We start from the raw sequence: 21100 nt of genomic DNA on the forward strand, positions 1-21100 counted from the left end.
GTTTGTCCAGACATAATAAGGATTGATAGACTTTGAGGTCTTTCTAGATTCGTGGTGGCGCATGGTTGTTCTTAGTTTGGGTTTCGGGGATATGGTTGCAAGGCTGAAATGTAAAGGAATCGACGGAAGGATACCAAAATTGATTATAAGTGATGCTAGATCAATCGATCTTGTTTTGTTAGTAGTGCATATAGTTCAAAGTTGCAAAATATAAAGGGTTTGGTTATAGAATTAGCTAGGATATGATAGTGGTGGGGATAAGTAATCAAAAGATAAAGGCTATGCTCCATAGACAACATCAATATTTTAACATATGTTCTCCATTGGGAATGAAGTTAAAAAGAGTACATAGAATATCACAGAATATTTTGACTTCATGCCCACATATATCTACAACTATCACCATCACCATCAATAAAAGATGAAAGAAAGCTACTGTTAATGGGACCCAACAACCAAACCTCCCCACACACTCATCATCACCACCATTCCATGTTGCTTAGCCTGCTCTTGCTTTCTGCATGCATGATTCATATGCGATGGTGCTGCAGTTGCAGCAGCCTCGAATATGCGCCTTCCGGCCGGCTGATTAGCTCGGAGTGGCTCCCGTGCTCGACTATCCGGCCGTCTTGCACGACCCCGATGCTGTCCACGTTTCGAATGGTGGATAGCCTGTGGGCAACAAGAACTGTGGTTCTTCCTCTCATTAGCCTTTCCAGGGCTTCTTGCAGGACGCACTCGGATTCGGCGTCCAGGGCGCTTGTGGCCTCGTCGAGCAGGAGGATCGACGGGTCCTTGAGGACCGCCCGGGCGATGGCAATCCGCTGCTTTTGGCCGCCCGAGAGCTGAACGCCCCGCTCGCCCACCGGGGTTTTGTATCCGTCGGGTAGTCCTATAATGAAGTTGTGCATGTTTGCAGCCCGGGCTGCTTCTGTGACTTCAGATTCCGTGGCGGATTCTTTGCCGTAGGCTATGTTGTCGAAAATGCTGGCGGCGAATAGCGCCGGCTCTTGCTGAACCAATCCGATCTTGAGCCGCAGAGATTTCAGGTTCAGTCTCCTGATGTCTTTCCCGTCGATCATCACTCTCCCGGCCGTGGGGTCATAGAACCGCTCTATCAACGCAATGACAGAGCTCTTCCCTGAGCCGCTCGCCCCCACTAGCGCCTGGCTTTGCCCCGCCCGGATCCTGAGGTTAAGATCCTTAAAAACACAAACATCTGGTCTGGACGGATAAGCAAAATCGACATGCCGGAGCTCAATGTCGCCCCGGATTGTCTCCACGGGATCCGCATCAGGATCATCGGGGTCAATCCGGGTGTGACGATCAAGAATGGAGAACACGGAAGCAACTGCTTCACCGCCCCGGACAATCTCCGGGGCCAAACTGACGGTTTCTGCAACTGAATTCGCTGTCACCACGAGAACCACGAAGACCTTGATGACCTTCGAGAATGTGGACAGTCCTTTGGTGACGAGATGAACGCCATACCATAAGATCAAAGCTTCTGAGGAGTAGAGGGCGAGCTGGGAGAGACCAAACAGGAAGCCTGAGAGTAAACTGCGGCGAAGGCTTTGCTTTTGTGGGACTCTGAGTTCTTGGGCAAACAATGAAAGTATCTTCTCCTGGGCGTTGAAGGCCGCCACTGTTCTGATGTTGCTCACGCCTTCCCCTGCAATCATACTAGTCTTTGCATGCGCCTTAGCCGTGTCTCCGGCGAAACCTTTGAGTGAGAGTTGCTGTGCCACAAAATAACCGTAATAACTGTCAGGATACTATACAAAGTGGCAAAAATTTGGAAGGATCAAGTCAAGATGAAATGTAAATACTTATATTAGCATTACATAATCATGAATAACATTTCATCTTGACACGACGTAAAACGGTCTAATACAAGTGTGACCCATACAAAATTGGTTTCTAAATTGTAGATTGTGGGCAAGAATACATGATCGAGCCCTCGCTCATCCCCAATCGCGTTCTCATTATTCAACAAAAACCTATGGGGTAACTATGGGTTAGTGGGTCATTAGGTGGAAGGATTAGTGCGAAGTGCATACAGAAAACCTACCACACTAGGCGCTCATTGAGTGGAGGACCAGTGTCTGGTGCACACTGCAGCTACCAAAGCTCGATCCTATATTTTTACTCACAATCTATTACTCAGAAACCTGCTTGTGTGGGGTACGGTGTATGCCCCACATCTGTTACACCTTAATGGCTTTAATGTTGTATAGGCAATGGGTCCATTCTTATCATTCACCATTCGCCAGACTCATACAGCCATACAGTAACACTCTGTGAAACACCAGACTGATAACAATAAAGACAGAATCTTGTACTGTTTACAACCAAAGATTTGAGCCCGATTTATGCGCACCATAGAAATAGCACTGCCCAAGTTTTTTTTCTTTGTGAAAATGATTATAAAACCATCATCATGCATAGGTTTAAACTAATCTATGGGGAAATATAACTGAGCAGTAAAATATACATGAGCAGTAAAAAGACAAGGAAAGGGAGTCACAGTTATATCATATTCAACACGATTCACGGGTAAAGAATCTCTGAGCCTTCTGATATCTAATGAAGATAGTGAAACAAGAAATCAAAGTATGTGCCAGACTCTCCCACCCCCAGGGGCCCTTTGCTTTTGAAGACATTTTACCCAGACCTCGAAAGAATCAAATTTAAGACTTAGGCACACTATGAAGGACTGTCAGGGCATGGTGAAAATTATTAACAAAGGAACAGTGAGGAGAACCAGACAACCTAAGATTTCACTTGGGGGATTAAGGTCAAGGAAGCTACTTGTTTCGAGAAATAACTCGAAATAAGATAATAATAATAGCAATAGTTCTTAGTGGCATTGAAATTGATGGTGGTTGTGGATTCTTGCCTACCTTTTTCTCTTTTTTAAGTTGCAAGATGCATTTTTATATTCGATATTGATGTGAAGTTCAAAGAGTTGTGAACTCGACTTGGAGGAAGCACATGCAGAGCACCAGCATGTTAACATGTTGTATTCTCCCTCTTGTCTTTTTATGCAAAGAAATCAGTGAACAGATTCCACCTTTCCCCAAGACCATAAAAGTTCTTTCTTATATTAGTTTAATCTTCTTTAAAAAAAATTCTGATGATACTATAGTTGATATGGTGCCCAAAATGGGGTAGGGGATGGGGGAGGGGGGGAGGGTATTTTCGTAGTTTTAGTGTGGAGCAAGAAGGCATTACCTGAGCAAAATTAGCCAGGACGAGAAGTGGAAATGTCCCGAGGATGAGTAGTGAGACCCTCCATTCCACAATGAAAGCGACAATGAATGAAGTTAGAAGAGAGGTCATGTTTTGCAGTATCACAGAGATTCTCTCGGCAATGGCAGATTTAACATCTGCAGCATCTGTCGCTAAGCGGGCTGCAAGAAGGCTGGAATTGTTCTCCTCCTCGTCAAACCATCCAACTTCATTTCTTAGAATTGCTGGAGTAATTAAAAAGAAATGTTTAATCTCAGTACGGGAAATGGCTCGAGAAATATCTTATTAGTTAAAATTATAAACGAGATTATGTTCTAGAACTCATACCTGCCAGCATCATCCTTCTCACCCTCGTGGTAAGATTCTCGCCCATAATGCTAAAGAAGTAATGCTGAATCAAATATGCAACCACAGCATAAAGGCCTATTCCAATGTAAATGAAGACGTACTCCTTGGTCTTTCGTTCCATGCTAGCAGGGTTTGTGTAGTAGAAAACCTCGATCATGTTGCTCATGACAATTGCAAAAGTTGGACCGATGAAACCGGAGAGCAAGGATCCCACGGCCCCCATTACAGAATAGGGCCACTCAGGAGCATTTAGTTTGAGAAGGCGGCAGAAGTACCCATCTGGAGCCCGAGTTTTCTTATCTGTTTCAGCGTTTGATATCATCTCTATGCGCCCATCAGCACCCGTGCTGTAAGAATAGCTCAAGTTTCTCAAACTGCCAGACCGGAGACTCAAAGACTTTGTTGACAACGAGTGACTTAGCCTTGTTGAACGTGAACGACGGGTTGATGGGTTTGAAAAGTCTCTATTCCCAACCATTTCCTGGAATCTGATTAAGGAAGAATACGCCCCCGCTTTGGCTATCAATTCCTCATGGTTCCCCGTTTCAACAACTTTCCCTTGCTGTATGACTGCAATAGAATCAACGTTTCTAATTGTAGACAGCCGGTGAGCAACAACCACAGTCGTTCTGCCAACCATTAGACGGTCTAGAGCCTCCTGCACGATGCTCTCTGAGCCTGCATCGAGGGCGCTAGTAGCTTCATCTAGCAGTAGGATCTTCGGGTTCTTTAACATAGCTCTTGCAATCGCAATTCTCTGCTTCTGACCACCAGAGAGTTGGACACCACGCTCTCCCACCTAGATATTGAAGACATGAAAATGTTAGAAAATCGAAACGTTGGATGATGTAATCAAATCTAGATTAAGGTTCTAACAGAACCAACCTGAGTGTTGTATCCGTTGGGAAGCAAGGAAATAAAGCTATGAGCATTAGCAGCAGCGGTAGCAGCCTCCACTTCGACCATGGTTGCATCGGGCTTTCCATATAGTATGTTCTCAAGTATGGTGGTAGCAAACAGTGCGGGTTCTTGGTTCACCAAACCAATCTGATCTCGCAACCAACTAAGCTGGAGAGTCCTTATGTCCACGTTATCCAGTAAAATTTCACCTAGAACAATCAATTACTCCACATTATTATATACAAAATACGTACAACTATTTATAAAAGGCTTCAGAAGGTCTGAATCTTAGAATCATATATACTCCATAGATTGCAACAATTACCTTCATTAGGATCATAGAATCTTTCTATCAGAGACACAACAGTGCTTTTCCCAGAGCCACTGCCACCCACAACTGCAACGGTCTTCCCAGCAGGGAAGAAAATGGAGAAATTTCGGAAGATAATGACATCGGGTCTGGAAGGATAGCTGAAGGTTACGTTTTTGAACTCAATATTTCCCTGGACCTCAGCCAGGGACTTCCCGTCTGTGGGATTTTGAACTATTGTCGGTTTCTGCTTGAGAATCTCCATTAACTTGTATCCCGCTGCTTTGCCTTTACTAAAGGCTCCAAGGTTGGAAAACGACTGCCCCAAACTCCTGCAGATTATCGAAATAGTTATCAGTTAGTTCAGTTCAGTGTCTATAGATCTAAAAGCAGTTTCATCGCTTTGAGGTCTTACATGCCACCAACTATGGCTGAAAAAATAGCAGTAAACGCCTTTCCACCATCAGACTGACCATTCCTGATGAAAACACCAGCATACCAGAAAACAAGTGCCCACGACATGCATGCTATTCCATAGGTACATCCTAACCCCAATCCTTTGGCCATCCCCGCCTTATATCCAAGTTTGAGCGTGTTCTGGATCGCATCTGAATACGAGTTTAGGGCTTTGCTCTCGCCAACATACGAGTAAACTGTCCTAACTTGTGCAATAGCCTGCAATCATAAGAAATGGAATTAAAGATTTGCAATCATAGAAAAGTCCCCAGTAGCACTATCATTTACTATAAACTTTTTTTTTTAAATGTTTACCTTAATTAGCTTTCGAAAAATTCTAAAAAACAAAAGAACGGTGGAGTTAATCACTGCCTCTATGATGAGGGCGGCTCACAAAGGTTCAATCTTTTTTCTCACACTAAAATTAGTAACCAGACAGTGAAGTAAAGTTGAAAAAGGTGAAAGATTTCAATAATAATTTCTAGAGGGCATGCCATACTCCAAAAGGCACTGGAAACAGAAAAGGCAAGAAAACTTGATGATGGCTTCACATGTAGCAGAACTCCATCATATTATCCTTGCTAGCATTTCAAAAATTGGAAACAGCACTGAAGCAACTAAAGAGAATACAAAAAAAAATATCTGACAAACAGCAGAACATAGTTTTAAACAAAAATGAAAAGCAGCTCGACAACAATTTGAAATTTCAAGAGAAACCATTCAATCTGTCTGCAGATAAGACTGGGGAAAAAGGGTTATCATCACCTGCTCTGCAATGATCCCAGCATTGGCGTATGATTCACGACTTTTGGACGTGAGACCTGTGAGAGTATAAGCATACAATCCCCCAGCAAATGCAATTCCAGGTATTACAGCCACACTGAGAAGAGCTAACCTCCATGCTGACACAAAACCAACCACCAGTCCAGCCAAGAATGTTGACAGATAATGAATGAAGTTCCCCACCTAAGATTTGCAAATCCAAACATATATCAATAATGCCTTTCATCACACATTATCATTAAGCCACAAAACACCTAACATGATTTCAAATTATCACAAGCCATAGCTCATAAGTACAGTCTTGGCTACAGTCTAGAGATGTGCTTAACAGCTTAGGCAAATCCTAGGGAAAAAAAAATCCCCAACCTTCCAAAAGACACCAAAAAGCCATAAAAATGGAAAAAGTAATCCAAAAAGATAACGGCGCAGGTTAGATCAGATCAGCTATAGTGAGCCCTCAAGCAACACAGTGGGAAAAATGGGAAATTTAAATGGCAGAACATTTACCTAATCACAAGATTACAATTTCAATTCCTAGTTAGAACCGCTATTATTGATCTTCTTAGTTCAATTCCTAGTTAGCCCGGCTATTATTGATCTTCTTAGTTTGAATGGGTCATCTATTACTATCTAGGGCCACGAGACTAGATTTACTCGTGCACAATCTAAGTAGTAGGATCTGCAGATTTCTCTTGTGAAAAAAAAAAAGAAGGGGAAATTTAGTTAGTGGGTCCTGCATTAATGGAAGAACCAACAACCCATATGATCAAAACTTTCCATCTTGAGCTTTCAAATTTGAAGAGTACAAGATTTCACCGTTACCGTTCAGAAATCCCCCATTCATACTAAATGAAGGAAACCAAAAAAGCCATTGTCCACAGTAAATGCAGTTGCAGAAGCTTTACCTTCTCACTTATGGCATCTTGGACCAACAGAGTATCCGTTGAGACGCTAAAAACAATATCGCCAGTCCTCGCGTCAGTGTCATAGAATCCAACGTCCTGTTTCAGCACTGCTTCCAAATACTTCCTCCGCCATGCCCCCGCCTGCCGCTCCCCACTGTGCATCCAACACGCAATCTCTGCACATTTGCAACAAATCTCAAGATTAACGTAAATTTTTACTGCTACTATGTAGTAGGGTACAGAAAACGATGTCGGAAAACCGAAATTTCACTGTGAAGACAAATGGACAGAGACGTTTGATTGCGTGAGTACTGGAAAATAATTTATTAATGCTTGGGAAAACCAAAAATTGACTAGTGAATGGACTAAACGACATGGGGACGGTCCACGGACCACGTGCAAGCGTGCGGGCCAGCTCAAAGGCTGATCCAGAAACTGAACTCCGTAACGTAATAACTAATTTACAAATTAAATCATACATCGAAACTATCACCGGAGAAGATGAAGATGAAGATGAAGATAAGAGAAGCTCACCGGCGTAGGATGAAACGCAAACGATCAGGCCAAGATAGACGAAATACAAAGCGTACTGCAATTCAGGAGAAAATGAGAATTCAGATCAGATAGTTATATTTCACAGAAAACAAATCAAATCATAGTCATAGAAATCACTACACAAAGCTAGGAAACAATACAAGGTCAAAAATATTATATTATTCTCTAATAAACGGAGTTTAAGAAAGGCGACATTGATGGATTCCTGACCTTAGAGACTTCATGAGTCATGGCATGGAAATCGGTCTGGTTTTTGCCGAAACCATTCACCATCTGGCCGAAGAGGAGGAAGAAGACGGGCATGGAAGAGCCATGAACAATGGCGCCTAAGCTTCCAAGGGTCATCAACGCCCAATCGTATTTATCAGCGAAACAAAACAGCTGGTGAAAAGGAACGCACTGCTCCTTCTTCTTCTCCGCCTCCGGCATTGCTTTCCCTTCACCACTCTCCGCCATTAAAGCACCTCAACTCTAGCTAGCACGTACACACCAAAACAACTAACAAACAGCCTCTTCCTCGCCGTGAAAACACCAACGAACTTCAATTCGGAAACTCAATCAGTTCGCCATGAAAGGCTGAGGCAGATAGAGATCTAAAGCTTAAAATGCACTTTTCAAATATTCTTCAATTCTCTCCGTACGTCTTGAGATGATACGGAGAGAAGCCGGAGTTATAGAGAGAGAGATTGAGTCGCCGGAGTTATAGAAAGAGAAAGATTGGTCGCCGGAGAAAGACCAGTAGTCAAATGAGAAGTGAGAAGGAACGAGGGAGACTGAGCTGTTGACAAGCTGCTCTTATATAGAGGCCATATACTACTGCCAACTTACTTTATTAATTATTATTTACTCAATCAGGGAAATACAAAAATACTATTTTTAATTTATGGTCACTACTTGAAAATATGCCAACATTTCATATTTTCTTAATTAAGAATTGAAGTAATTAAAATTTTTTTTAATATTTTTTCACATTTAAAGTATTCAGATACTACAATGTAATAGGATTAGTTTTATTTTTTATTTTTTAAAAAAAAAAAACTATCCAGCTTAGATAAGATAAGTATATCCGTTCCTGTGCTTTGTGACCCTAATCAGCAAAATCTAAATTGCTTATAGCTGACCAACATAAACTAATAAAGTCAATAAATAATTAAATGATATAAACGTGAAACTTTGCTATTACCAAGATAATTGTCTTACCTACAATTTTGTTAGAGTTACTTAATTAATACAATACATCAATCAAGAGTTGAGTATGTTAATATTAATGGAGTAAGAGTATAAATATTTTAAGATAGATTTTGTCTAGTATAAATTTATCATATCTATGTATATGATTACAAAATTTATCCAAAATATATATACTTCTTTAATCTTATTTGAATAAGTTTCAATTTCAAGTTTGTCTATTATAAATTTATCATTTTCAATGAGCGTTATTGAAATTATTCCATTAATTTGCTCCTTGAAATTTGTCACACTAATGTCTAATAAATTCATATTGGAAAAGTATATTTAATGTATTCATCATATTTAATGAGACACAAAATTTCTTGTCGAATGGTAACGCACACACATGACCGGGTTTAAAGGAAAATATCATATATACTTTTATTTTTTATTCTCAACTTTTATTCTCACACAAAATTTTGTAAATACTGAACCTACATAAAAAAGTACTTTATAGTGTCTGCCACATTAGAGAGTAAATTTTAGGGGTAAGATTTTGGAGTTCACGTGGTAAAACTCATTGCAAAAGTTAGTGAATAAAATTAACAAGAACAAAAATGATAATGATAAGAAAGTTGCATTAATAGGCACAAATAATGTTGAGTTGTCATTGTTCTTTTTCAGAAAACTACTACTGTGACTCTGTTACAATGTAATTTATGTTCATAACTACTTTTTCAACCTATTGAAACACAAAGAGTCAATACCATCTTATTGGGACTCGAACTCATGACATTATTCTTTGTGCCACCAGACCACAAGGTTATTGGCATAAACTTTTTTAAATCTTTATTATAAAAGTGAAACAATACTCCCGCTACTCTTATTGTATTTTTGCATTTACTTGTTAAGTTTAAAAAGAATGTTCGGATTTATATTTTTATAACTAAACTAACTACTTTTTAAATAAATACTTTATTTATTAATTAATAATTAGGTAATTGTGTTACTAAAAAGAGATTTAAATGCTTAGATAGGATAGGAAGAGAGACATTCCATGCAAGATTGATGTGAAAAAACATAGTTCTTCATAAAGATAACTTTCAAACATCTTTTTAGTATATAGTTGATACATTGCTTTCTTCATATATTTCTTTCTTTGTAAAAGCGAAGCAGTCGCCCCACAATTATAATTACATTGTTGTTACTATTATGTTTTGGTACAACTGAATTAAAGCATGAAAGCAATATGTGCTATAATATAATATAATATATTATAATAAATAAATAATGCCTTATTATCCGGATCGATCATAATTTTAGAAGCATTTAAAATTAACGAAAAGTAATAGAAATTAATTGATTGAAGTATGCGGAAAATTATTTTGTGGACCCGAGTTCACATTGGATCCAAAATACACAATTTATACATTAAATGTTCACAATTCAAATTGTGAACATATGGATGGGCTCGGGCTCATGGTATAATTATCGGAAGCTTAGTTCTTATATATGCACAATCTCAAATAAATGGTATTCATTGGATTGATTTTTAATCTCAAATAAATGGTATTCATTGGATTGATTTTTAATGTAATCAACATTTGTTTTAGTGAAATAGAAATACTCTGTAACACTTTTTATATTTAATTATACGCTACTAGGTAGAAAGGTCATAGCTATGCCGCTTGACCACAATGTCTTTGGCTCACACACGTTATCCTTTAATTGCCTAAGAACGTAACTAGCTTTTAATTCAACCGAAACATAAATCAAGGACAAAAAAATCTCAAATCCCATACAATTTAGGAACAAAATGGGACAATAGGTATAATTAAGAAACAAAAAGTGTTATTCCTATATAATTTAGAAATGAAAAGGAAAAAAAGAAAAACAAAAACAAAATATGATTAAAAAAATTAAAAAGCAAAGATTTACACACCCGGGACGTGTGCATTGGGCGCGAGATTTGCAGCTCACACGAGGCGCATTTCCTTTTTTTCTTTTTTTGGTGGTCCTACTATGGAGACAAAAACTCAGCTTCCCCGGCAAGAATTTCATTTCTTCTTTCTTATCTTCCTCACTTTTCCATATAAGTTTTGATTCTTTAAAAATCGTACCAAAAACTACAATTGAGGATGCCATTAAAAAGGAAAAGAGACATGCCATATTGCCATGCAAGATTGATGTGAAGAAACATTGGCATTTCGGAGTTGTTGAGGTACCCTAATCAGTAACAGTGCCAAAAACAAAAACAAAAATCATACAATTCAGAAATCTCTTTCCCTTCACTAAAATGTATACATGTGCCTCCAACGAAACATTGCATCCGGTCTAACATTATCTTTCCTGCTTCACTTTTGTAGTTTTGTGTTATCGGATTTGTCGAAAGGGACAACCAAACCCAAACAATTGCAGTCCTAAAACTTGGGCTCTTATTGTGCTATTCATCCATGTAAAGTCCATCAGCAATAGCCCAAACCATTGAAAGAGTTTACTAAAAGCCTTTTTGTTTCTATTTCCTTTTTGGTAATTTGTAGATGGAAAAAATATTTTTGTGCACATGTATCTATATCTTGTTTCAGTCGAATCTCGATCAGTCAAGTTCGAATGATTTGTAGTCAATCATATTATAAAGAAAATATCTTTTTTTATACTATATTAGTACTTGTATTTCACAAAACGAGACTAGTTCAATCCATTCTAGATTGGACTTCATTCGATAGCTTAACAATATATCGTAGAATATATCCTCCTTTTTTTTAAACTATTGCACTAGTATATACATCTAGTAAGATATTACTAATTCAATTGTATTTAGATCGAACTCTATTTGAAATATATTTATATCTCATGAGATGAGACTTATAATCTAGTCGAGTCTTAATCGCGATAAATGAGACCAGTCTTCCAAGAACATAATTATGCGGACAAATATTTGGCATTGGCCTATTTAATTTAAAAGGAATGCATTTTATATTTTTATGGCTTGGAACGACCTAAAGCCCACACGCCAGACATTCCGTCACCTTTGTCGTCCAATTGATATGATGTTGTGTATAAAACATGGATGGAGCAACATTTTTACATCATTACATTGTTGCTTCAACGTTGCATGACCAGGGTGGAACAACTAGGGCACCACTTATGTATGTTCAATTCAAAAGCATCAAATACTAATAATAATAATAATAAGATCAAACCTCACTTTGACAACCTAACCTCCAACTCTACTAATCAATACCTAAGTTAGTTTTGATTAATTAAGGAACAATTAATCACATAAACATTCGTCAACTATGACAATTGTCCAGTAATTGAGAAACTCCTTTTAATACTAATTTTAGCAGCAAAGTTGACAAAAGATTGTAGCTCGATCAGTGTTGAGACTTGAAATTAGACATGCTCGATTTATCTCCTCATGAACTTTAAGAGCAGGTCCATCATGGTATCCAAAAATTAGTCTGACGATATATATATATATATATATATATATATATATATATATATATATATATATATATATATATATATGGGGTAATTAGAATGGTCCATAGTCCAACATGTTAGTTAAAGACTGATATATCATAGCTAATAGCTAGCTTGTTCATAGCATCTTCTAGGGAACAATGTCGCCACTCACCCATACCATAAAGTCCATAATCTTAATTAAGTACATACAAACATTATTAAATTATTTATAACATCCTACCTAGTGGCTAGTAGTAATATTATAACATTCTACTTTTTTTTTCTGCTTATTTATTGCATGTATTATAAAATAAAGTTAAACTAATAGCAAATCAAGTCAGAAAAGATGACCATTTTATTATTTATATTTTATCAATTAACTAATGATTGTGTGATTCACACAAAATGGTACTAGCCAATAGGGATCTCGATATTAGTGTTTTTATTGTTAAGTTACTTATATAGTGAAAAAATATTTATTTTGTCTGAAAGAGATTATTAAATGGATAGAATATATGTATTATATTTGAAAGTCACGAGTTTGATTATTGTCAGAATTTTCTTAGTTCAACTCATTGTGTGAGGTTTGTGAGTTATTGTTATTATTATATTATTATTTTCTTAAACTTTGGTATTGTATTTTATGATCTAGCTGACGAATCATAACCATGTGAATGAATTGATAGGTATACTATACTCAACTTGTTTAATGACAACATATGTCCTGTGAAGGTACAAGGAAGAAATGGTTTGGTCTGCTAAATATTTGACACACAAATGTACTATATTTGTTTTTTTAGGAGATGCTTTTTTTTTTTTTAATTACCTAGTCCAATATCTTTATCACCGTGATATTAATACTACAATTCATATGACGTACATTTACAAGAACCAAACATCTTAATTACCTTGTAATTGTATTAGCAATATGCTTACCGGTTGTCTCAAGCTATATATTAATTTTCTTAAAAAGAGTTCTAATGAAGACTAATCCAGTGATTTGTTTTGAGAATAACAAGATTGAAGTAGTTATATGGGTGAGAGTAAAATGTGAGTGGTTAAATCACTTTAATCGCTTACTTCAATCGTAAATCTCAATTCAAAATAGTTGTTTTAAAGATTGCTACTAGCTTGAAAGTGATGAATTAGGTTAGTACACATATGATGAAGATTGTTACTCAACATACACTAGTTAGCTAGCTAGCTAACAAACAAATTAAAGGCTATTGTTTGTAAGGGAAAAGGATTTATTATTGAAAATGAAGTGGCTATGGTTGTGGTGTTGTCACTTTTGGCGACATTTGAATCGGTGAAATGATTTAGAGCTTAGTTTAAGCTTCCCTAATCACATTTACTAGACTTCTACTTCTTCCTAGGCATGTGCTAATACTTTTGGCCGAATGCCCTTCTTCCACAATATAATATTAAAAACTCTTACTATATATATATATTATCTGTATGTGATTAAAGGATAATACCACTTTTGTTAGAAAAGTGGCTTTAAAAAAAAAAAAAGACAACTTCTCTCCTATGTCATAGCGGTAAATTAAACATGAGAAATAAACTATATTAGGAAGACCTTATGTGACGGACTCAACAAAAAAAATATTGACAATAATCAAATTCGTGATTTTTTTGGTATAAGAATGACAATTCAACAACCATTTTAATTTCAAGGCAAATTTATCTTTTTATTTAAATTAGAGATAATATTAAGTACAGTTATGTATGATATACCTTATTATATTGGGTATTAATGCAAGATTGTATATTGTATTATCGGTAACATTGAGTTTCTTTTAAAATGTTATATAATCTTTTTTTTTTCTTGAAAATGTGAAAATCTCGGTCAACATAATTCCTAATTCCTATATATAATTGTGTATTTAAGAAGTCATCATTTATAATGATGATAATCATAATTTTAGGATTACGATAATAATTGTGACAACAAGATTAGTATAGGCTATACATTGGTAACAGCTAAAACCTCAAGGCAGTATGGCCATGGACCACAACGTGGAAGGCTCGAGGTAGATGATGCCCATCTATCCAAGATACTCCTAATCTTTATAATATTCTTAATTTTTTCACACCATAATATTTAATTGGGATACAGGAGAAAGTAACTTTTCGCGATTTTGAAAAAGAATTAGATTTATTTATCATGATTTAATCTTGCATTGATATCACAGTTTTAATTAAGTGGTATCAGAAAATAACTCTGTGATGACGATTAGTCTTACAAGGAATACACATTACCAATTTGCTATGTTGTATACATGCTATTAAGGACCTTTTAAGCAGAATTGGGGCCGTTCTATCAAGTGCATTCACAAAGAAGAGAATTCATTCGCAGATTTGTTGGTTACTAATCATGACCGTCTCTTATGGTATGAATTTTTTACACTGCCCGACATATCACGATCAGAATTGGACTCGTTCTATCAAGCACATGCGCAAAGAAGAGAATTCATTCGCAGATTTATTTGTAATCATGACCGTCTCTCTTATGATATGAATTTTTTACGCTCCCCGGCATATCACGACCAGCCTCTTTGTTGACTTAATCATCGGTTGGTGCAATTAGGCCTACTTTTATTTATTGTGCAACTATTTGAGCTTGTTTTTAGGCCCATAAAGCCCATTCTCAAGGGGCAATGGCCCATGACTTTTAGATCCAAAAACATCCTTAGAGTTACTCCAGGACAGGATCCCAACACCCAAAAGCCTGTTTGACTGTTTGGTGTTTTATATATGACAGCCCATGAGCCCATCTCTTTCTCTACTTTTTTTTTTTTTTAAGAAAATCCGGAGTTGAATATGCACCAAGTAATTTTTTTATTTTTATTTTTTATTTTTTTGTGATGAGAACAACTCATAGGCGGGATGTGCACTAAATAAATATTGTTCTTATATAACAATGTATAAAACACTCATGCATTTATTAGACATAAACGGCTTTAAAAAAAATAAATAAATAAATGTGACAAACTCTACTAAAAAGAGGTTAATAAAAATTGAACTCCTAATCTTTATATAGGAAAATCATATTTCTCCTCTCAATCACCCCTTTTAGTGCTTTCAATTTATTTATATTTCTTATCCAAATTAAATCATTGGAGTATAATGCTGTGTTTCTTTAGTGGATCATCAGTTAAGTACTTAAGTCCAGTTCAGAGTGTACATAAGGTATTTAAGCCGAACGACTTTATTATTTCCGGTCACTTTTCGTCGGAAAATCAGAACTCAAGATTTAGATATCCACCGACACAGACATCTAGCTATCTTTAACAACTATGGATGCTTTTTTTTCACTATATTTACAACCTCGTACTGTACATCAGACCCGCATAGATCTTTTAATTTATACCGGAACAACTCGATCTCTACGTCAAAACGTACGTACGTTCATTTTTATGAGCCTCAGAACCCGGCCAGCCGCCATGCATGCATGCCGTCGTCGTCGCCGTCACTGTAATAATCTCCTTAATTGCACCTGAGATTAACAAAAATCACTTTTCATTGAATATAAAATATTCTAATTCGTGGAAATTAATAATATAATTTAAGAAGGAAATTAAATTGAGAGGTCCTCCGGATATAGTGGTTTTGTCAAGTTTCTTAAAATTTCAAATTGGTCTTTCTACTTTTAATCACTCATCATCATTCAACTATTAAATTTTAACCAATCATTATTAAATTTTGAAAGTTAAAAGGATCTTGGACCACAGTATAGTTAAATTTAAAAGTTGAAAGATCAAAGGTGATTAATTACCTTGAAGAATTGAGGAAGCAGTTAGGTTGTGATTGTGGTGTGGACGCCGAGAGGGGAGGCGGGTAAGATGGGGCGGATGAGGACGACGGCGGAGACAACCTTGTCTTTAAGGCTGAAAATCTCGGCAGTGTCCTCTCCGATGTGGGAATCCTCGGCTCTGATCCTCAGAATCTGGCTGTGAACGTAGACTACGTCGATGTTGTTCTTTTCGTAGCTGTCGTCGACGTTCCACTTCCGGCCCTTCGCCGTCACCGAGCGAGGCGACTCTATCTCCTCCATGGACCCCACGCTCTCCTGATCCGTATCCACTATCTCCCCTCCCGAAACTACCCTCTTCAGCTTCCCCGCCCAAACGTCGTCGTTCCTCGTCGTCGTCGTCATCGTAATAATCGATCTCCGATGATCGGAAATTCAAAATAATGCTTGGCTCTAGCTCTCCTTGGTGACCGATACGCAGCGGATTTAAAGGAGAGATGAGTGCGTGGAGTTGGTGATACGCATCAATGAGACGCTCCGTGTCGAGGGTCACGTGTACGCTGATGTACGACATGTGGTGATTTGGCAACGTGGGACCGACCGACCGTTGCCGTTTCCAATGTTTCTTTCTCTAAACGGTTTAACTTAGATCTTTTTTCTCCTCTAAATCAAGATTAACACTGCCACGTACGTTAAAGAATTCTAAGCCAGATTTCTCGCCCAAATCAAATTCAAGTTAGATCTGGATTACTGAGGCTATATATGGAATATTGTATGTTAAAAAAGGTATAACATTTAAAAAGTTCTCAATTCAAAAATGTAATTTTAGTCATAAGTTTTTAACAAGGCTCCGTTTGAAAACTCAAAAAATAACTTCTGGAAAATATTTTTCAAGTTTCGCGTGTTTGGATGCAATAGGAAAATTCAGTCAACGAAAAATATTTTTTGTTGATTGGAACAAACGTAGGTATTTTGGCAGAAAATGACTTCCGCCGATTAGGCGGAAGTCATTTTCAACCAATCCTCAATACATGGTTTCCGCCGGAAACCACGGCTTTTTTTTTTTTTGGATAAATAATAACATTTTTTAAAATATCTCTTATATTCTATATAAAATATTTGAAATGTTTAATTATACAATTTTACTCATTTACAGAAAATGAACCAAATACACCAAGATAATTTTCTAAAATGCAACCAAACACTAGAAAGGAAAAAGTTTTTTGAAAAATTACTAATTCTCTAGAAAACATTTTGCAAAAAGTCATTTTTATGCTTTCTAAACATATCCTAAACAATAAAATCTGAAACTTCTAGTTCCCAAAGCAACATGTCTTATTATTCATATTTGCAGTGTACATTTCGTATATTTTTATTATACATGTGGTTTTAATGTTGTTTCACATATTATTTGATACGATGTTTGTGACATGTCACTGTTTATATAATTAGGTTCAAAAGAGAATTAATAGTCCCGTTAGTGTATTATTGTAGATTATGAATGTACTGCTATCCACAAATATACTATCAAGTGTTTTCAATTACACATTAATAATTATATAAATAGCACTATATTTTTTTCCTTGAATTTTTTGTTGTGATCCTAGATAGACAGATGTGATTAGTTTGTGAGTACTGCTTGCAAGGCAGCTAGCTCCTCACTTAATATATCATGTTGCCAATTATTATTTTTGCTTTGTCAGCATATGGTAGATTTTTAATGCAAAGGTGGACCATATATCCTTTTTTTCGTTTACAATGGAGAGGACAGATTAGTGGTGTTTAATTAAAATAATGACATTTCATAGTGTACGTGGACGGAGATTATTAGCCGACTGTCCACGTCAAACCTGCCAGTCGGCGGCCAAGACAATTAACCAATAGAATAAGAATAATGGAGTCCACATGGCAGGCGGAAAACAATTATGGAATCCACGTGGCTGACGGGGTCACCTGCCAGCCTGAGATAATTGGCCACGTCAGAGTTTTGGCTTGCAAGACTGGGGGGAACAGGTGGCACGTTTTTCAGGTACTTAATCCCCGGATCTACGAACTTTCGGCCTAATTTTCAGATACTGCCTATCTTCTGTTCGATGATGAAATCATAACCGAACACGTGGCTGATGCCCCGGCTCCGTAAATAATGTAGTGTATTTCAATACGCAACATCGTGCTCGCGATATCTACCAAATGGTTTAAATATATGAATATAAATCCGATAAAAATAACATAAATACGGTTTAATTGACATAAGAACTCCAAATTTGATAAGGGCTTATACCAATTTAAGTTGGGTATGTGATAGACAATTTGGTTAGTTGTTAATCTTTAAGTTACTATGCAATCCCATCTAGATCTCGGATCTCAATTGTTATATCATAAACCAATGTTTATAATGCATTATAAACCATGATATAACAATTCTGTACCTACAGTTGATAATTGTTGACACATAATATGATGGTTACAGATATAGAAAATGTGTTAAATACAGAATTTGAATGTTATTTTTTAATCAGATTTACAATGCAAGGTAAACCCTAATTCATGATATAATTTGACCCTGATCCAATATCATCATAGAGACCAGGTGATGATTAACACAATAGTCACTTGTATGCAATACTGTCCTAAATGTTTGCATTTTGCTCAGTACAAACTTACAATCTTTCACAAATTTTTTGACTTACATTTTCCTAGAAATTAAGCATGTAATCAGGTAACCATGATAATAACATTTTCCTCACCTAAAAGGGGAATTGGATGAGTACACAAGAAATGTGAAAACGTGCACCAGAGTGAACTTGTCCTAAAACCGATCAGTCCAGCAATGTGAAGTAAGCATATCTTACCCCAGTGGGAAACATAACCGCACAACCAATAAAGAATCAACCCAATTAAAACCGAAAGAAATCAAGAACGATAACCACATTTACAATAATCAGTTGAGCGATTAGAGATTCCTGAGACGAACAATCAATCACTGTGATTATGGTAATAGCTCATTCAACAGTGTGGTTCTAATACTTAATTACCTAAGAAGCTAAGAATCCTCTGTTGTGTTTGATGTCACGTTGAGCACACGAGATGGCCATGAATCCGAGGGTGATGGGTATCGTGGGCGAGGTCTACTCACACTGGGCGGGAGATTCTGCACAGCCTCTGCATTGTCAGCCGTGCTGTACATTTGAAGGTCATTGTGTAAAGGCACAACCAAAACGGGCCCCGTAGCTGCAGCCGAGGATGATGCATAATCATGTATACTCGTTCTAAGATGGTCCTCTGTCAGCTGTGGCGGAGAAGTAACGTTATCAATGTTGGTAGTTTGGGAACGAATTTTTTTGTTTATTTCAGTCTGCAGGTTCTCAATCTGGGCTTCCAGCGCACTTTTTTCTTCTTTAAGCTCATCCTTCTCAACAGTCATCTGTTCATTAGTCATGAAAAGTATAGCATTAGCAGAAATGAGCAAACAGTTACAATGTACCATGATATGTAAGTCCAAAATTAAGCGAAATATAGATTTATTTCAACCATATATATACCACTTCAGGATCAATAGGTGACGTTGATATCCACAGGAAAACTACCATATTCTTCTAGGCTAAAATCAGGCTTGAAATGTACCACTTATCAAGTTATCAAGAAAGCAAAAATGCATATATGTATAGCTTATACAATTGCAACTTGCAAGCCATCATTCTGTGTTGAGTGAGCTAGTGAAAAAGGCCATTTTTCTAGTTCAGTAAACAGATTACTTTCTTCAATAAAGTGGACTAATTATTTTTGAAGTGATGTTCTTACGTAATGAGATTCTGAATTAAGAGAAGCGTTCTCCTTTCTGAGATTATCAACCTGCACAATTAGTTCCCTCACTAACCGCATTGTTTCTTTTAATATGCAAGCCTTTCCATAATTGTGATGAGATGGATCTGCTTAAAGGCAAAGTTATATAAGTATAATTAGTATGCCGAACAAAGAATATCAAGTTGCAGCAAAGTTCTATACTTGGCATAAGAAAGAAGGTGGAGGAATACCCAAAACTTTGGCTAGCTCTGCGAATAGCACATTCATATTATCACGCTTCTGTTTCTCCCTCTCGGCCTTGTGGATTTTTCTAGGAACTTTATCTCTTGGCTCCCTCTCAGCATCGTGGATTTTTCTAGGGGCTTTATCATGTTTTCTTTTGCTGGACCTGAACCATAAACAGATTAGAACAACCTATTCACGATTTGGGCTGGTCAGCTATGAACAACCTAGATGGGATTAGCTTATGCACAGAAAATTATATCACTGAGATCTCGGTCAAAAAATAACTTTCAGATACTATATTTGTAGCTGTCAACAATTATCAAGTTATTTGTTTACATTATAGAAACTGTACAAAATTTTTGTATCAAATTCACGATACAATATGAATATTGGTCCATTATGCACAGGTCGTGTTTCCCTCATCACTCAAAAAAAAAAAAAAAAAAACAAACAAACAAACAAAATCCTCCATTGCACAATTATGCCAATTTTCATGAACATCAAATTCATAGGACATTTTGCAATTTTAGTCCAGAAGGAAATGATGAAGAATAGGAATAGCTAGACTAACGTGCTGACGACATGAACAGCGCAATCGTTAACAGCAGTAGAAGCTTCACTATCCATTCTCTGATTATACGCCAATCAACCAGATTCCAAAACCTAATAACATTAACAATCTCAGAAACTTCAGACTACACTTACGATCAAAAGGCGATATGGATCAAAACTGTTTGATTCAGTTTGTGCAAGCGGTATATTCAGGCGGCATTGTGAGCACATACCTGGCGAGTTTGGGAGACGACGGAGGAAGGCAGGCAGAGATCTTTGCTACCATTTCTATATATCTTATCCTTACTTAATGCAGACGGACTGAAAGCCATGACAGGGCGGAGTGCCCCATCCACGCGGCGGCGTGTGGCGAGCACCCGATTCTTTCAGGCATTAGATTCCACCATTTGAGGCCGTCACGTGCCGGGAGCAAGCCGAAACGACTAGTAACTGTTCGAGCAATCATTGGGCCTTTATCCACATGAATCAAGGTCTAAAAACATATCAAATGCATTATTTTAATTCATAAAATATATTCCGTATTATTTTAACACGTAAAATATATTATACATTATTACAACTTACATTATGCATTATTTTAACTCATAAAATATA

At 36.9% G+C, this 21100-nt stretch overlaps 2 protein-coding genes and 1 long non-coding RNA gene across 4 annotated transcripts; all 3 read right to left on the reverse strand.

The window, feature by feature from the left end:
- Window positions 1-262: 262 nt before the first annotated feature.
- On the reverse strand, window positions 263-8268 carry LOC116012772 (ABC transporter B family member 19). The gene is made up of 10 exons (XM_031252429.1): window positions 7720-8268; window positions 7489-7543; window positions 6955-7130; window positions 6032-6232; window positions 5226-5485; window positions 4826-5142; window positions 4486-4709; window positions 3580-4399; window positions 3235-3476; window positions 263-1739 (listed from the first exon to the last, which is right to left on the reverse strand). Exons 1-10 carry the CDS (start codon window positions 7963-7965, stop codon window positions 531-533), a joined length of 3750 nt encoding a protein of 1249 aa, XP_031108289.1. The 5' UTR covers window positions 7966-8268; the 3' UTR covers window positions 263-530.
- Window positions 8269-15203: 6935 nt separating this feature from the next.
- On the reverse strand, window positions 15204-16365 carry LOC116014015. The gene is made up of 2 exons (XR_004097329.1): window positions 15929-16365; window positions 15204-15649 (listed from the first exon to the last, which is right to left on the reverse strand). It is a non-coding gene; the product is annotated as an uncharacterized LOC116014015 (long non-coding RNA).
- Window positions 16366-17678: 1313 nt separating this feature from the next.
- Window positions 17679-20860, reverse strand: LOC116013877 (transcription factor bHLH47-like). 2 transcript variants are annotated; one of them, XM_031253836.1, is made up of 6 exons: window positions 20719-20860; window positions 20505-20596; window positions 19939-20096; window positions 19706-19833; window positions 18951-19328; window positions 17679-18090 (listed from the first exon to the last, which is right to left on the reverse strand). In XM_031253836.1, exons 2-6 carry the CDS (start codon window positions 20558-20560, stop codon window positions 18088-18090), a joined length of 723 nt encoding a protein of 240 aa, XP_031109696.1. In that variant the 5' UTR covers window positions 20561-20596; window positions 20719-20860; the 3' UTR covers window positions 17679-18087. The 2 variants fall into 2 exon arrangements, with proteins under 2 accessions (XP_031109696.1, XP_031109695.1); XM_031253835.1 differs by lacking the exon at window positions 17679-18090 and having other exon boundaries at window positions 18531-19328.
- Between the last annotated feature and the right edge of the window lie 240 nt (window positions 20861-21100).

Source organism: Ipomoea triloba, chromosome 3 (assembly GCF_003576645.1).
Source record: "Ipomoea triloba cultivar NCNSP0323 chromosome 3, ASM357664v1".
NCBI lineage: Eukaryota > Viridiplantae > Streptophyta > Magnoliopsida > Solanales > Convolvulaceae > Ipomoea > Ipomoea triloba.